The sequence below is a fragment of the Coregonus clupeaformis genome, chromosome 30 (assembly GCF_020615455.1).
Source record: "Coregonus clupeaformis isolate EN_2021a chromosome 30, ASM2061545v1, whole genome shotgun sequence".
NCBI classification, from domain to species: domain Eukaryota; kingdom Metazoa; phylum Chordata; class Actinopteri; order Salmoniformes; family Salmonidae; genus Coregonus; species Coregonus clupeaformis.
Window position 1 is genome coordinate 53,074,480 of NC_059221.1, and position 15,596 is coordinate 53,090,075.

Below are 15,596 nucleotides of genomic sequence, written 5' to 3' on the forward strand. Positions count from 1 at the left end.
ACAGGTGGCAAAAAATGTTCAAACCCCCTGTATTTTTAATGTTCCTGTTTGAAAATTAATGTTTCAAGATAATTGTTTCTGTTTTATTAATTCAAAAAACAATAAAGCTCTTTAAAATGGCATTTATTTATTGAAAAAATATGTTAAAAATGAACCCCATTGCCATTCTGCAAACATTGTACATGATATAATCGAGGTAAACCGTATGAACCACCACATTGTTCTGATTCTCATACAAGAGAGTGCATAGGCAGTACATGAAGACTGGGGTGCCCAACTGAATGTATTTAATATGACAATGACTGAGTGTGAGCCTAGAGTGAATCCATCTCCAAAGATGAAAAGCATTTGCAACACATTGGCACAGAGTATAGCAGCGGCTCCATGTTTGAGTAAGTTAAGATCCCATAGGGGCACTTCCCCTCCCTTTTACAACAATATCCCCTCTAGTAATTGCAGAACATTTGAATGCCATTTAAAAACATTTATCTTGGAAAATTATTACTTAAACTGGGCAAACATTTTAGCGCAAAGGCTTGCATGCTACATCAATTGAATGAGTATTCATTTTCAGTGCTCAGATAGACAGTCTCCCTATTAGTAGAGGCATATTGAAAAGGAGGTAGGGACAGCAATGAAACAAAAACATCCAGCCCTTTAGTTTCAACATGGTAGGATGACAGATACAGGCAAGAGCTTGTGCAGGTTGATCATAGTTAGTGGCGATAGATACATAGACTATTATGTTGGCTTTTCATAGAGACTGCTTTACTTTAATAATCACAGTTGAGGAGAAAGAACACATTGTAGATATATGGACTGTTTCCCAGCCTTAGATAAAGCTTGATGACTGAAATCTATAGAAAACTAAAATGTTGATGAGTTTAAAGCAATTAAGTTCTCATGTCATGTTACATTTATAAGGGTGCTAATAAGGGATGGGTAAAATTAGATGTCGATTTCAGTTATTTTATCCAGTAACAAAACATTTCATGTGACAATGTCCCAAAGTGTCATTTGTTTTTCTCATCTTTTGCGTTCCCCTTTCTGTGTGCGTTTCTTCTCCTTGTCCTTCCTGTCCTGCTTGGCTAGTTTGTCCTTCTCACGCTGCAACTTGTCTGTCTCTTTCTTCTTATGGGAGTCTTCCTTAGCCTGGTCCCTCTGCTGCTTCTTCCTGGTCAGAACCTCCTCCACGTTGGTGTTCTTAAACAGGGCTGAGGCGACCAGTAAAGGAGTTTCACAACAAAACCAGCGCCCGTATTCATAAAGCGTCTCAAGAGTAGGAGTGCTGATCTAGGATCAGGTTTCCCCTATACATTTAATCATATTCAAGATCTAACAGGCAACACTGATCCTAGATCAGCACTCTTATTCCAAGGCGCTTTACGAATACATTAATTGTGGATAATTGTGGATAAGTGATCATTGCCTCCTCTTAAGTTGAGTGGATATGGCAATGGAACCACTTTTCTGTCATATTCCATGTTAACATACCAATCAATCGCCAACTTGAAGCCTAGAGCGTTTCCTCGGTTTACCTGAAATGCAACATAGCCAGTGTATTGTTTTTACTTACTACTCTCAGTAGGTCAGGAATTTGGACTGGTCATGCATTGATGTTAATTAAATCTTATGTTATTCTTATTTTGAATATAATTCTCTGAATGTTAATCACACTGCTTTACAGCTCATTTCAAAAACATAAAAACAGATAAGAATTAAGTTTGATGGACACATACTATCAATGATGTAATACACATACTCTTAACAGGTGGCAAAAATGTTCAAACCCCTGTATTTTTAATGTTCCTGTTTGAAAATTAATGTTTCAAGATAATTGTTTCTGTTTTATTAATTCAAAAAACAATAAAGCTCTTTAAAATGGCATTTATTTATTGAAAAAATATGTTAAAAATGAACCCCATTGCCATTCTGCAAACATTGTACATGATATAATCGAGGTAAACCGTATGAACCACCACATTGTTCTGATTCTCATACAAGAGAGTGCATAGGCAGTACATGAAGACTGGGGTGCCCAACTGAATGTATTTAATATGACAATGACTGAGTGTGAGCCTAGAGTGAATCCATCTCCAAAGATGAAAAGCATTTGCAACACATTGGCACATAGTATAGCAGCGGCTCCATGTTTGAGTAAGTTAAGATCCCATAGGGCACTTCCCCTCCCTTTTACAACAATATCCCCTCTAGTAATTGCAGAACATTTGAATGCCATTTAAAAACATTTATCTTGGAAAATTATTACTTAAACTGGGCAAACATTTTAGCGCAAAGGCTTGCATGCTACATCAATTGAATGAGTATTCATTTTCAGTGCTCAGATAGACAGTCTCCCTATTAGTAGAGGCATATTGAAAAGGAGGTAGGGACAGCAATGAAACAAAAACATCCAGCCCTTTAGTTTCAACATGGTAGGATGACAGATACAGGCAAGAGCTTGTGCAGGTTGATCATAGTTAGTGGCGATAGATACATAGACTATTATGTTGGCTTTTCATAGAGACTGCTTTACTTTAATAATCACAGTTGAGGAGAAAGAACACATTGTAGATATATGGACTGTTTCCCAGCCTTAGATAAAGCTTGATGACTGAAATCTATAGAAAACTAAAATGTTGATGAGTTTAAAGCAATTAAGTTCTCATGTCATGTTACATTTATAAGGGTGCTAATAAGGGATGGGTAAAATTAGATGTCGATTTCAGTTATTTTATCCAGTAACAAAACATTTCATGTGACAATGTCCCAAAGTGTCATTTGTTTTTCTCATCTTTTGCGTTCCCCCTTTCTGTGTGCGTTTCTTCTCCTTGTCCTTCCTGTGCTGCTTGGCTAGTTTGTCCTTCTCACGCTGCAACTTGTCTGTCTCTTTCTTCTTATGGGAGTCTTCCTTAGCCTGGTCCCTCTGCTGCTTCTTCCTGGTCAGAACCTCCTCCACGTTGGTGTTCTTAAACAGGGCTGAGGCGACCAGTAAAGGAGTTTCACAACAAAACCAGCGCCCGTATTCATAAAGCGTCTCAAGAGTAGGAGTGCTGATCTAGGATCAGGTTTCCCCTATACATTTAATCATATTCAAGATCTAACAGGCAACACTGATCCTAGATCAGCACTCTTATTCCAAGGCGCTTTACGAATACAGACCAAAATGTACTATTACCTGGGTTAAGAAGTTGACTGGGTGCCATAAGTGGTCTTTAAAAAATATTATACTGGTTAAATATTACTTTATGAATGCAGTAAACAATACATTTGCATTACATTTTAGTCATTTAGCAGACAATCTTATCCAGAGTGACTTACAGTTAGTGCATCCATCTTAAGATAGCTAGGTGGGACAACCACATATCACAGTAAGTACATTTTTCCTCAATAGGAGTTATAGGAGGAGCAATAGGAACATTGAAAGGATACATTTATCACCACTGGGGCAAAAAGCAGCTCCTGCCTGCTCCTCCTCTTCAGCTTCAGTGTTGATGTCAAGGAAACTTGAAAAATGATCTGGGAAACCATACAAATAGTGCTACTCATTGCAGTCACATAAAAATGAACATTTTGGGAGACACTGCTTGCATTATACATTACAGAAATAAACACTGAAGACCTTTAGCGCTGTATAGGTTTAACAAGGGGCAAAGCATAACTGTAGGGGCACACAACAGTTGCAATATATTGAGCTAAGGATATTCCTCATCATCTGTGATATTGGCATATTGAGCCAGGACTGCTTCTTTAGCTTCTTTCCTCTTCCTGGACTCCTCAGATACTTCCTTCTGTTTCACCACAATCTGTGCCTGCTTCTCTATCAGATTGGCAATGGCCAGTACCTCAACTACAGACAGAGACAGAGAGGAAATTCAACAGATAATCCATACAATGGCTGCTCCAGCTATTAGCTCATGTCTGAAAGTACAGCTAGAATAATGTTCTGTCTTTAAGTTTCTAGCTTTTGATTCATGTTCATACCATCCTCCTTGTTTTTGGTTGCAGACCGGGCACAGCTCTCAGCCCACTGACTAATGATCTCTTTGCAGACATCTTCAAGTTTCTCATCCTCCTGTGCATGGAAGACAGTGGAATATGGAGATGCATTTAGTTAGTGAATTTGAACATCACTACTTTGAGAGAAGTATGGATAGCTGCAGCCCAATATGGCAACCGGAGTATGGGCGAGTGGGTGTATGGAAAGTGAATCAGCTAATTGGGCAGATTTGTTGCCACTCAAGACCGTTATGGTTGGCTGATTGGGCTGCACGACGAGTCGATAAGCCGGCGACCAGTGTACAGGTGTTGTATCTACATGCCTGCAGACTTGAGGTGCCTCCTACTGGGCAGCTGTATCACGGTCGTGTCGCCGGTTGTAGCTAACATGGCAAAAAAATGTCCCTCCACTGATTTGATTTCAAGTAGGATAGCAGCCTATACAAGAAATAACTAATATTGATAACCATCCAGATGTCACCTTGATACATACATAAAATATACTACTCAATGGGGAGGGCATGAACGGCAACAACACCGGGACACCTTCGCTCCCGCTTGCCAAGTACTTCTGTCCGGCAACAGCGTTGGAAGTAGCTAGTTACCTAGTAGCCAATATCAGGGTTACAGTCACAGTAAGCACACACATACAACGCATGAAGCAACAGTACCCCATCATCAATACTTTTAAAAATAAATAATCGTCAGTTTTATAACTGAACATTTACAATTATTTGTGTAAAACTTTCAGTGAAATACAGCTCCATCTCTGGCTTCAAAACAAAGTCCAATGTACGGTAGTTGCGCAGTAAGAAACGTATGTTAATTAAAATAACGTATGCCGCACAGATTTTTACCCCGCAACTATTTGTTCGTCAAAAGCAATTTGCGGGCCAGTTTTTTTTTTACTCAGTCTGGCTTTCAACTTACTCTTGAAAGTTGTAATAGTAGAATGCACAAAATGCAATTTCGAAATTGGGTAGTACATCATCAGTTTTCCTCTTGTCATGTCAGTCATTGCATACCGTCGAGAGCTATTTAACATTATAACTTGTCAGAACTGTCCAGATCAACTAGCCCATGTCAGCTAACGTTTTTTAGCCCATAGATGTTGTTGTAATGTTTGAGTCACTCAAATATCACATGAATAGACATTAGGCATATGGCAAAATGTATAGAATTGCAAGTCAATGAGCTTTAAAACTGTAAAATGTTCTCTTCACGCCATTACAAAATGTGTAGAATTGCAGGAAATACACTTTCAACCTTCCAAATTTTCTCTCAGCCTACAACAGGGGTGAACACTGGGTGCTTGTGCCCATAGAAATAGATGTGGCGCTCAAGCATTTTGAGCCAACCCTGATCTAACAAACTTAATTCAACTGAACCTGACGAGCAGCTGATTAGTAAAAACAACTAAAACCTGCATACGGGTCGGTACCCAGTAGCTCTCGAGGCTTGGCCACCCTGCTGTATGTCATGAACCATCTGTTTGTCTGTCCAGCTCAGCTGCCTTATAACCAGCTGGAGTCTGGAGAGTTCCACCAAAGTCTCAACATGGGCTAGCCGGCTAATAATAGAAAAGGTCTGGATAACTTCAGGTTTGATTCGCCTAAACCCCATCTCCAAATATGGCTAATGGTAGATTGGCACATTTAGCTAACGTTGTTACCAGTTAGTTATAGGGAACAGATCGATGGTAGTCACTCAGTTGTTAGTTAACGTAGTTAACACCCACTTGTAACCATTGAGCACGTTAGCCAGCTATTGACTACCGCGGCGCAAGCATGGCATGTCTGCCTGCTGTATATTTACCAAAAACGCAGATAGAATTCCTAGCAGTGCGTCCTCCTTCTCTTCGTCACTCTCCTCCTCTTGAAGTATTCCTAAAATATAAGCTCCATACACCTCCTGGTCCACTTCTAAGTAGTCTAGCCGATCATTCAGCCACTTCTCAAACCCCCCGGCATCTGCCATGGACGCCGCCATCTTGGCCGTTCGGGGTCTTCCACATCCACTCTACGACTATCCTTGTGTATTGCCTGCTAGATAAAACTTTAGCAGAATATGGTTGCTCCCTGGTACATTGTTTTAGTGATTGCCAGGAAATAATTAATCATTTACATTATTGTATTTGAAATTTTATTCATTCGTTCATAGACGGTCGAATTCTTAAAAAATCTTCATGCGAGATTATGTGACCAATCCGACGTAGTTAACACACCCCTATACTAAAATGTTTATGAGATTTTATCATGGTATTCAATGAGATTCGAGAGCCCCCCCCCCCTGCCCTGACTCAGGTGACGTGGACACAGATGTGATTATCTACTTTTCACCACTGGGTGGGAGTATAAGACTTTTAGTCAAGTATATTTTTTCTACAGTTTTACAGCCTAAAAAAGTTTTATATGTTCACCAAAAATGAATATCTTATCTCACATGCTTGACCAGCTCACATGCTTGACCATCACCTGGATATGCTGAAAGTAGACCTACCGATGACAATATTGTTGTGCATCTAAATGTATCCCTGACTCTGGACAATATTTCCTGATCACTAGTTGCTGCTCCCAGTCACACTAACTAGTACTGTTCTCTGTTGATACTGGGACAAGTAACGCCTCGCAGCTGTTTGAAAACATCAAGGAGGGTTTCCGAGGGGATGGTCTCACCCTGCATCCTGCATCCAGAGAGGGCTCACTGTGTTTTGGGTATCAGTTGCCCCTTTCCCCCTCCCTCTCTCCCTCCCTGCATCTGTGTAATGGCTTCACACGTCGCTGGTCTTGTAATAATGAAGTGTGAAGCTTCTGCGCTGCCATGGGGAAGCTGCCATGTACAACTGCACCCTTTATTTTCGTGCTCTGTCTCCATCTCCTGGCCTAAATACATTTAGCTAGATCCTGATACATTCATGTGAGCGAATTTTAAATTCAACATGCAAGGGACTAGTCCACTCCACACACAAACACACATTTCTATTGGAAATGGTGGTCTGGTTTGGAGAGGTCACTAGGGTAGACTGGTTACACAAGTGTGTTGTTGCAACTGTTGTGTTCTACAGGAAATACACTTGTGGTTGTTAGTGTGCTGTAACTGAAGACAAGATCAAGAGAGATTGAGACGCTGTGGAACAGTGTGTATGTTTGAGAGAGAAGGAGACATGACAACGTGGCTGGCATGACAACAGACTGGCACTATCTCAGTCTCATCTCTACCAGAGAGGCCCAGGGTCGGCCCATGCCGCTCTCCACAGTACCACGTAGCTTAAGGACGGCTGTCCTATTTTTATCGAGGGGCTGTTGATTGATGCGATGTGACGAGGGCCGGGAGCCGCTGAGTGGGTGGGCATCCACATGCTCGGCTCCACAGGCAACCTTCCTCCACACACACAAGCATGAACACACACATGCATGCACACGGAGGCAAGCACACACATACACACACACACACACACACACACACACATACACACACACACACACACACACACACACACATTTCTATCGTCATCCCCCCCAATGCCACCGGCCTAAAAAAGCCCTACGGTCACTATTTGCAATGTCCTCCCTGTCAACATCTTCTCTGCCCCGGTGTCAATGTGACAGCACAATCCAGCCCCTACTACAGTTTTTATCGCTTTGGTACTATTTTCACAAGTATGTGTTGAATTTTAAAAACTCTTAGAACAATACTCCAAAACTGGTAACACTTGTAACGCAGCTGGTCTTACATTACATTTTACATTTTACATTTTAGTCATTTAATGCCTTTCATTGTGCATTCATTTTGTTTGTAGACATCTTTCACCACACAACCATTGATCCAAAATATAAGTTTACTCTGAAATATAATGAGTACATTGGTTTAATTATCAAAACACAATTTAGTTATCTTAACAACCAGTTAATCCAATATATATATATTTTTTTTAGATACGTGTTTCAAAATTGCTATTTGAATGTAGTATGCTACTGTACTGTAAATGACAGTTCATTAGACTGTTTTCACATTAGGCAATACACTTGCACTACCCATTAAAATTGACTGAACATCAAATTTCCATAATTCCTATCCCATGTGTGATCAAAGGTATTATCATTGAAGACATCTTTCACAATGTAACAAATTCAACAAATGACAGAAACATAATGTTTAGCAGGCACTAGTTTGCATCAAGCCTGTCTTGAACATTTGGCCATAGGTTCTCATCGACATTGCAGTAAATATCCTAATTGTTCATGCACCTGGGGAAAAAACTTTCGGTATGGCGAATCGAAGCCTGACATAGGTCTGGATTGATGTTATTGCATGCCTCATCGATGCCCTGAAAGAGGGTGGTACGCTTATGGGGATAGCAATCGTACATCTTCCACCTGTATTGTAATCGTGCATTGTATTTTACAGTATTGTGTTGTACTTCTGTATTGTAGTGGTCCTGTATGTGCTCAGTTCATAAGAGCATGGCACTACCAACATCAGAGTTGCGGGTTTGATTCCCACTGGGGTCACATACGAAAATATTTTGACTGTTGTCACTTTGGATAAAAGTATCTGCTATGTAAATAATAATACATATATATAATAATAATTTGGGGGGTGCTTATATTTGTCCTGTTACACGCAAGTGTGTAATGGAAATGTGTTTTTTGCTTATCCCAACTCCCCCCTGAGATACCTGCAGGGAGTGGGGTCACGGCCAGGGTCGCCATTGTACATCACCTCTGGAGCAATTAGGGTTAAGTGTGAGCTAGAAACACAAGCATTTCGCTGCACCTGGTGTAACATGCTAATCTGTGTATGCGGCCAATACACTTTGATTTGATTACATCAATATCAGATTTTTTTCACATTTACTGTGACGTAAAATCATTAGTGATCGTCATAGTAGTACATTCGAGTATATGTCATACTATTTATGTTTCTACTTTAGAGACATATATTTTTATTATGTATTGTAGTTCTCAAAATCTGTAGTAGACAAACTAGTTTACATGTAAAATCTGTAGGTTTACCAAACGTTTAAGTGATCATCAATTAAGAGCAGTCCCTCCCACCCTTATTTCCTGCAATTCTACACATTTTGTCATGGGGTGCAGATACAATTTTACAGTTTTAAAGCTAATTTTCCTGCAATTCTATAAATTTTGCCATGTCTAACATTTTGCAGTGACTCAAACATTACAACAAAATCTATGGGCTAAAAACCATAGCTAAAAAACGTTAGCTGACATGTGCTAGTTAATCTGGACATTTATGACAAGTTAGAGATAGCTCTCTAAGGTATGCAATGACTGACATGACAAGAGGATAACTGATGATGCACTACCCAATTTCGAAATTGCACCTTGTGCATTCTACTATTACAACTTTCAAGAGTAAGTTGAGTTCCTTTAAAAACAGAAAAAAAAGCACTATGAAGCGCAGAGCCCGAGCTCTGACGTCATGTATAGCATGTTACTGCACAGCCACTGCGTTCCAATTTAGGCGCTTATCAGTGTCCAAATCTGCTATTTTGAACCTGTATACAGGTAGAGTATAAAGAGCCACATAATAGCAAAATGTATTTTAACAAAAGAGAATCATATCAAAAGTAATGTGAGCATTGCATTGTGAAAGGCACATACTTTATATGAAGATGTATTGCAAGGTGAAACGTATTTCTAGATGAAACACCGATTCAGTTTGGTGAAAAAGTGACTGTATGATTTTGTGTGTTGTACTTAGTCAATTGAATATATGCTTAGAGTTTTGAAACACCTGCCTTTATGATGATCTGTTTTGAGTTGTATACTAAGGGTTGTGAAAATTAACCATATACTTGTGAAAATAGCACCAAAGCGATAAAAAAATGGTAAAACAACAGTCAATTTACAACATTAGTAAACAACATACCAATGGGCTAAGTTACTCCTTTCTTCATGGTATAGGCCTGTGGCTTTAGTTTGAGATGATATGCATTAGTCATATTATTGTGATGATCTTAAAATGTGCTTTGATATGGTATAGACGAGTTTTAGCGGGACATTTATCTGGAGGACAGGTGTGCAGTAGTGCAGGTTTGATTGGATTGGCCACAGAGAGGCAGTGCTGGTTGCTGAGTCACTCTTGTCCTGTTGTTCTGTGGCTCAGTAGCTCTTTGGTAGATGAAATGGTAGCATAGAGCAGATACGTTCACAGGAACGTTTAGCTGTAGGACAGTATGTGATGATGAGGGCAGTTGTTAGTAGTTGTTGTGAGGTTGAGTCTGATGTTGGTGGCAGTCCTCCCCCATCTCCCCTGGAGGGACACGTCTGCACTGTCTGTTTGTCTGTCTGTCTATGGTTCCTTCCAGCTAGCTCTTTACTCTTAATTATAGCAATTAAAACCCCACCACACGATGGAGAGCAGAGAGAGAGAGGTCATGAATATGCAACACTAACTGGTCGTCGTCCGGGGAGACCGCTCTTACAGTTCTGAGGTTTCCTTTCTCCCACCCCCGTTTTGTGCGTGTGGCTCCCCGAACGGTGGCCCAGAGGTTTTAAAAATGTGAAAGCCATTCTTTCCAGGTTGGTGAACTTTTATGACCTCCCAGAATGAGAGGAAACTTTTTGTCGTCCGTGGCTTTGGCAGCCTGCCTCGCTGCCCGTGCCAAGTGAACTCCTGCCAACCGCTCCCCTATTGGGGGTTGAGGGGGAGGAGGCTGGGTGGACATTTCAAGACCTAGACGACCAAGAGGAAGAGGGCAAATATTTAGCTCTGCCACTGGGGGGGGGGGATCCATGCAGAGACAGCCTTCCCAGTGCAGGGGCGTACCTGTAGGCCATGGATCAGGCCATGCCCCCCTGTCTCTCCCCTGGTGCTCCTCACTCTGTATTCAGAGTCACGGATCTCATTTCTGGGGGTAATATTTCAAGCGGGGCACAGATGGGGAATTAAATTGAAGACCTGGCTTGGAAAGGGGCAGAGGGTGGGTGAAAGGAAAGGCTAGGAGAGGGAAGAGAAAGGTTGTGCTTATATGATGGTTAGGGGGTTTTGGTGAAGTAATTTCTGCAAATGTTGTCCACATCGTATGGTCCACAAAAAGGCTAAAGGATGACCAGTTTCCATACTCATTGTTATAATATAATGGGATCAAGCAGCCTGGTTAGGAGGGTTTGAGCACCCAAAGTAACCAGAGATGTGGTCCTCTGTAGCTCAATTGGTAGAGCATGGTGCTTGTAACGCCAGGGTAGTGGGTTCGATCCCCGGGACCACCCATACGTAAAAAATTTTTTATGCACACATGACTGTAAGTCGCTTTGGATGAAAGCGTCTGCTAAAATGGCATATTATGAAAATGTATGTTTTATTTATACTACAGCCCCTGATAGTGCCAATATTTAGATATAAGAAGCTTTGATGAATGCATCCAAAAATATTTACAAGTTTCACATTGCACGAAAATGACAAAAGAGACAAAATGTCAGGTTTACCAAACCTTTCCACTGGACACAAAACACCTATAGGGATAGACAGACCTAAGTCCCTCAGCTGAGTATGAATGGAGAAAACTACACATCGCCACACTCATCAGTTCAGTCTATTGGCGCAATAAACTGTTGACATTCTGTAATGTCTCGCTGATTTATCATTAACACATTTGTCCATGAACCTACACAAGGCAACTCATTACAAAGGTGATTGTCTTTGCACAGCGGATTGCTAAATGGATTTTGCTTACATAGTGCTTTCTTCGCAAAAAGACAGCAGCTAACAGGCACAGACAAACAGGGTCACGGTGACATCTCACCAGCTCTGCAGTTGTTTACACACACGCACAAATATTTACCCTGATGTGTTGCACATCACAGCTTTTCTCTGCCGCGGGGGCCTTAAGGTCTTAAAATGTCCATAATCTGAATATGAATATGAATATGTTTCCTCGTGGATGAGAAGATGATTGAGTAGGAGACGCCTCCCGAACAAGCTAGACAAATCAGAGGTCATTTAACCTTGACTTTGCAATACAGAAGATATGCGCTATGGTGGTTCCATTTTCATTCCTAACATGCTGCTATCTTCATCCAGGGCTATACAGGGACCAGACGACCCTTAGACCTTCACCCTCTAACCTCTCCCAGCCAGACAGAACACAAGAGCACAAGGTAAAGGGGGAGTTGGATGAGAAGCAGGTGGGATTGATGTAGCTTCTGTGGTCCTCTGTAGCTCAGCTGGTAGAGCACGGCGCTTGTAATGCCAAGGTAGTGGGTTCAAACCCCGGGACCACCCATACACAAAAATGTATGCACGCATGACTGTAAGTCGCTTTGGATAAAAGTGTCTGCTAAATGGCATATTATTATTATAGTTCCACTGGGTGAGTGGTGTGTGTTAGTGCATGCTGCAGTGTATTGTCTGTCTGAGTCTGGCCTGTCTGTCACGTCTGCTCCTGGGCTCAGTCAACCCTGCACTACTGGTGGCCGTCACACACATAGCTGCGCAGTCTCACACCACCTGCGTTCTCTGAAACGTTTTATCTGAGCTGATCTGTCTATACGGCCTCACTACTTCCTCGTCTGACCTCTGCACTTAGCCAATGAGAGGAGGGTTTGCTCTCTGGTGAGTGGAAGTTAATCTCGCTCTCTGAATTTTAATGGTGGAGCATTTAACAAAGACCATTACATTCATCAACCCTGACCTCACTGTGGGCAAACCTTTTTGAGCGCCCTACAGTGCTCTGTTTTTAAAGCCAATACTTGCTTTGTTCAAGGTCTGATATTTATTTTAAGATCGCCTTGCTTTATACTGTATACTAGTTTATCTGTGGGTGAGTGAATGTGTGTCTGCCTACCAGACCTTTCTCCTAGCCACTGTTGCCTTTACATTTGTGGGAGCCTAGTTTTGTCGTCTAACTTCAAAAGTTTGCCATTAACGACTGTGATGCCACGGTTGTCACAATTACTGCTTATTAGTTTCGATACCAACTGGTGACAATTTTTATCAAGGAAAACATCTTCTGTTTTCTCTCCTCCCACCTCCTCGTGGTTAATTGTCCCCCTCAGGACGTACTGTCATATGGACTGTTATCTATCGATGGCAGCCCGGGCCCAGCAGTTATTAGAACTTCACACTCGAGCTGAGGAACACAGAGTTCAGGGGACATGTCCACTTCGATTGACTCATTTGATTTGAGTGGAGCCAAGCGACATGGCGGGAGGGCAGCAGGAGACGATGATGCATTTATTTATAATCAGCTAGGCTGGCTGGGGTGAGGAGGTTCTCCAGACAGAATCGGTAGGTTTGGTCCTTAATTCTAATAGAACACAGCCTTGAGAGGCTGGTGGTGGAGGTGAGGAGGCAGCCAGGGTTGGGGGGGCTGGGGGCAAGTGTGGGTTGGGGGGGCTGCTGGTGGGGGGCCAGGATGAGGGTGGGTGTATGCGTCATAGTGTGAGGGTGTGTGGCTGATGTGCTAGTGTATCTCTCACCTCCTGGCCTTATGAGTGAGTGACAGAGTCACAGGCCACTACAGGCTGTCTGGCTTTTTTGTTCCCTTCAACAATAGCTATGTCTTGTCAGATATAGATACGCTTCCTGTCTGTCACTTTAACACTGATATTTTCCCTTCTTTTGTTTAACTGGCTAATATATGGTAGTGTTTCCATGGCCTGTGCACTCGCTTGGGCATTGGTGTGTGAGCGTGTATGTGTGGCCTGTGCATTTGGTTTAGAGTGCATGCCTGTGTGTGTGTGTTGAGATAGTGATCTGCTGACGGCTAGGCTAGTCCCGCCGCTGCCCCTCTGTCTCCATAACACTTCCCCTGACACCTGCTGTCTCACCCCCAGAGAGAGATAGAAATCTGAGCCGGCCTCTCTGCACCCTGCTACCCCGCTGTCTGCTCCATAATAGAGCGCTCCTTTAAAAGGGCTTTACCACTAAACCCCACTCCCACCTTTATCTATGTCCCCCCTCTCTCTTTCTCACTCACTCTATTTCTTTCTCTCTCTGTCTCTTCTCTCTCCCCCTCTACCTCTCTCTCCCTCTCTCCTCTCTCCCCATTCCCTCTTTCTGTCTTTCTCTCTCTGCCCTTCTCTCTCTCTCTCCCCACCCTTCTCTCTCTCTCTCTCTCTCTCTCTCTCTCTCTCTCTCTCTCTCTCTCTCTCTCTCTCTCTCTCTCTCTCTCTCTCTCTCTCTCTCTCTCTCTCCCTCTTTCTTTCTCTCTCTCAATTCAATTCAATTTAAGGGCTTTATTGGCATGGGAAACGTATGTTAACATTGCCAAAGCAAGTGAAGTAGGTAGTAAACAAAGGTGAAATAAACAATACATATTAACGGTAAACATTACACTCAGAAGTTCCAGAATAAAGAATAAATACATTTCAAATGTCATATTATGTACAGTGGGGGAAAAAAGTATATAGTCAGCCACCAATTGTGCAAGTTCTCCCACTTAAAAAGATGAGAGAGGCCTGTAATTTTCATCATAGGTACACGTCAACTATGACAGACAAATTGAGGGAAAAAAATCCAGAAAATCACATTGTAGGATTTTTTATGAATTTATTTGCAAATTATGGTGGAAAATAAGTATTTGGTCACCTACAAACAAGCAAGATTTCTGGCTCTCACAGACCTGTAACTTCTTCTTTAAGAGGCTCCTCTGTCCTCCACTCGTTACCTGTATTAATGGCACCTGTTTGAACTTGTTATCAGTATAAAAGACACCTGTCCACAACCTCAAACAGTCACACTCCAAACTCCACTATGGCCAAGACCAAAGAGCTGTCAAAGGACACCAGAAACAAAATTGTAGACCTGCACCAGGCTGGGAAGACTGAATCTGCAATAGGTAAGCAGCTTGGTTTGAAGAAATCAACTGTGGGAGCAATTATTAGGAAATGGAAGAACCACACGGGGGGACCTAGTGAAAGAATGAATGGGGCCATGTATCGTGAGATTTTGAGTGAAAACCTCCTTCCATCAGCAAGGGCATTGAAGATGAAACGTGGCTGGGTCTTTCAGCATGACAATGAACCCAAACACACCGCCCGGGCAACGAAGGAGTGGCTTCGTAAGAAGCATTTCAAGGTCCTGGAGTGGCCTAGCCAGTCTCCAGATCTCAACCCCATAGAAAATCTTTGGAGGGAGTTGAAAGTCTGTGTTGCCCAGCGACAGCCCCAAAACATCACTGCTCTAGAGGAGATCTGCATGGAGGAATGGGCCAAAATACCAGCAACAGTGTGTGAAAACCTTGTGAAGACTTACAGAAAACGTTTGACCTGTGTCATTGCCAACAAAGGGTATATAACAAAGTATTGAGAAACTTTTGTTATTGACCAAATACTTATTTTCCACCATAATTTTCAAATAAATTCATTAAAAATCCTACAATGTGATTTTCTGGAATTTTCTTTCTCATTTTGTCTGTCATAGTTGACGTGTACCTATGATGACAACTACAGGCCTCTCTCATCTTTTTAAGTGGGAGAACTTGCACAATTGGTGGCTGACTAAATACTTTTTTCCCCCACTGTATATAGTTGTAACAATGTGCAAATAGTTAAAGTACAAATGGGAAAATAAATAAACATTGTGATGTCACGAGAGGCTGTGTCCTGGAGGGACGTTACATCCCCCTG

The 15,596-nt window shown here is 41.9% G+C and overlaps 1 protein-coding gene across 1 annotated transcript; it reads right to left on the reverse strand.

Moving 5' to 3' along the window:
* Positions 1 to 416: 416 nt before the first annotated feature.
* LOC121569570 (coiled-coil domain-containing protein 43) lies at positions 417 to 6,029 on the reverse strand. Its single transcript, XM_045209363.1, has 5 exons — positions 5,815 to 6,029; positions 3,985 to 4,075; positions 3,706 to 3,850; positions 3,433 to 3,488; positions 417 to 1,214 (listed from the first exon to the last, which is right to left on the reverse strand). Exons 1-5 carry the CDS (start codon positions 5,986 to 5,988, stop codon positions 1,027 to 1,029), a joined length of 654 nt encoding a protein of 217 aa, XP_045065298.1. The 5' UTR covers positions 5,989 to 6,029; the 3' UTR covers positions 417 to 1,026.
* Between the last annotated feature and the right edge of the window lie 9,567 nt (positions 6,030 to 15,596).